This window comes from Cimex lectularius, unplaced genomic scaffold (assembly GCF_000648675.2).
Source record: "Cimex lectularius strain Harlan isolate CLEC.00 unplaced genomic scaffold, Clec_2.1 scaffold433, whole genome shotgun sequence".
NCBI classification, from domain to species: domain Eukaryota; kingdom Metazoa; phylum Arthropoda; class Insecta; order Hemiptera; family Cimicidae; genus Cimex; species Cimex lectularius.
The window spans coordinates 23,654-25,056 of NW_019394164.1; the positions used below are offsets into that span (position 1 = coordinate 23,654).

The 1,403-nt window shown below is 43.2% G+C and overlaps 1 protein-coding gene across 1 annotated transcript; it reads left to right on the top strand.

Annotated features, from left to right (window-relative positions):
• The first annotated feature begins 570 nt into the window (after positions 1 to 570).
• Positions 571 to 1,074, top strand: LOC106669967. The gene has a single exon (XM_014399894.1). It carries the CDS (start codon positions 571 to 573, stop codon positions 1,072 to 1,074), a length of 504 nt encoding a protein of 167 aa, XP_014255380.1.
• The last annotated feature ends 329 nt before the right edge of the window (positions 1,075 to 1,403 follow it).

The following is a 1,403-nucleotide window of genomic DNA, read 5'->3' on the forward strand; positions in this document are numbered from 1 at the left end:
AGATCGGCCACAGCATCCAACGCGCCCGCGGTCTCATTCGCCACCGCGAGGTCTAGGACAACTATCCCATCCTCGTCGGCGGAAACGACATCCGGCTGGAGACTGGACCCGTCCGGTGCCCGGTGGGGAGCTTCGACTGCGACCTGATAGCCCGAACCATGGGGACCGGCGACGAGGCCCTGGAGACACTCATCGTGCCTTCTCATTATCTTAGAGTGATGCATGGGGTCCAGAGATTTATATAGATGCCAGTCTAGAATTTCTATATGAAACAATCAGAACCAGGTTTGTAGAAAAACTAACCACGGCCTGGGTGTCTTACGGAGTTACTATAGGAGAAGCAGGAGAAACAATCAATCCGTTTTCCTTATTAGAGGTAACAAGGGCACCAGGAAGAAAACCCCAACATTCCAGCAAAGCGTTAGACCAAAATATGATCTTAGCCGCATAGGGGAACTTTTGGCCATCTACAGAACCGCTACTGCAGCACAGGCACCAGGAGACTATCAGGAAAGAAGCTTGGTTAAAATAAAAACTATTTTAGCAGACAATCCTTTTTATCTCCGAAACATGGATACATCTTCCATATTGGCCAAGGTACCATGGGCTATTGACGAGAATTTCCGAAAAGTTGTAGCCGCCGTGGATATGTTCTACAATAAGTTCAGAAATAGCCCTTATGCCAAAATCAAAGTAACGACTCTCTCATCCAGAAACAGAGACTGTGGGGGATTAACAGCTGTACAAGATTTAGGTAAATATCTTGGCCTAACAACATACCAAGCTTTAGCTTACGCCATGGATCCTCGCATTAGTCCAGAAGTCGAAAGATTAACTGAAGAACACAGAGAAGCAATTGATACTAATTCATACTTCCACTACATGAGGGATTTTGAACTCAGTCAAAAAAGTCCATATTCTTCATCAGCGAACCCAGCGATCTACAACTTCACATATTGCTTAGGGACATTCCTTGGAGACACACGAGCATGCAATGCCCGTTTATTCTCTAATGCAGGTATGATTAATACCATGAACATCGCAGCATACGTACCATATTACGTGAGACAATAGGTCAGTTCAGGTATCACAGTTGCAGAATCTGAGGTCATGGACAAAGTGCAGGAAATAGAACATAGGTTTTTACTAGAAACAGAGGATGCATAGGAAAAAAATGCTATCTACATCTATATTAAAATGATAGAACATGGAGATGTTATACCAGAGGAGATCAAAAGAGAACTGAAAAAACACTTAAATAAATTAACAGGCCTACCAAGTCTAAGTATTTCGATTAAATCTTTAATCTCTAATACTCAAGTATGGCTCGTTTTAATGCCAATCCAACGGCTGAAATAAAAATCAAAAGGAGAGCTGGAACCATCAGAACAGCTCACATTCCA

Coding starts and splice junctions, on each gene's coding strand:
- LOC106669967 (XM_014399894.1), top strand. CDS start 571: ATGGATACATCTTCCATATTGGCCAAGGTACCATGGGCTATTGACGAG.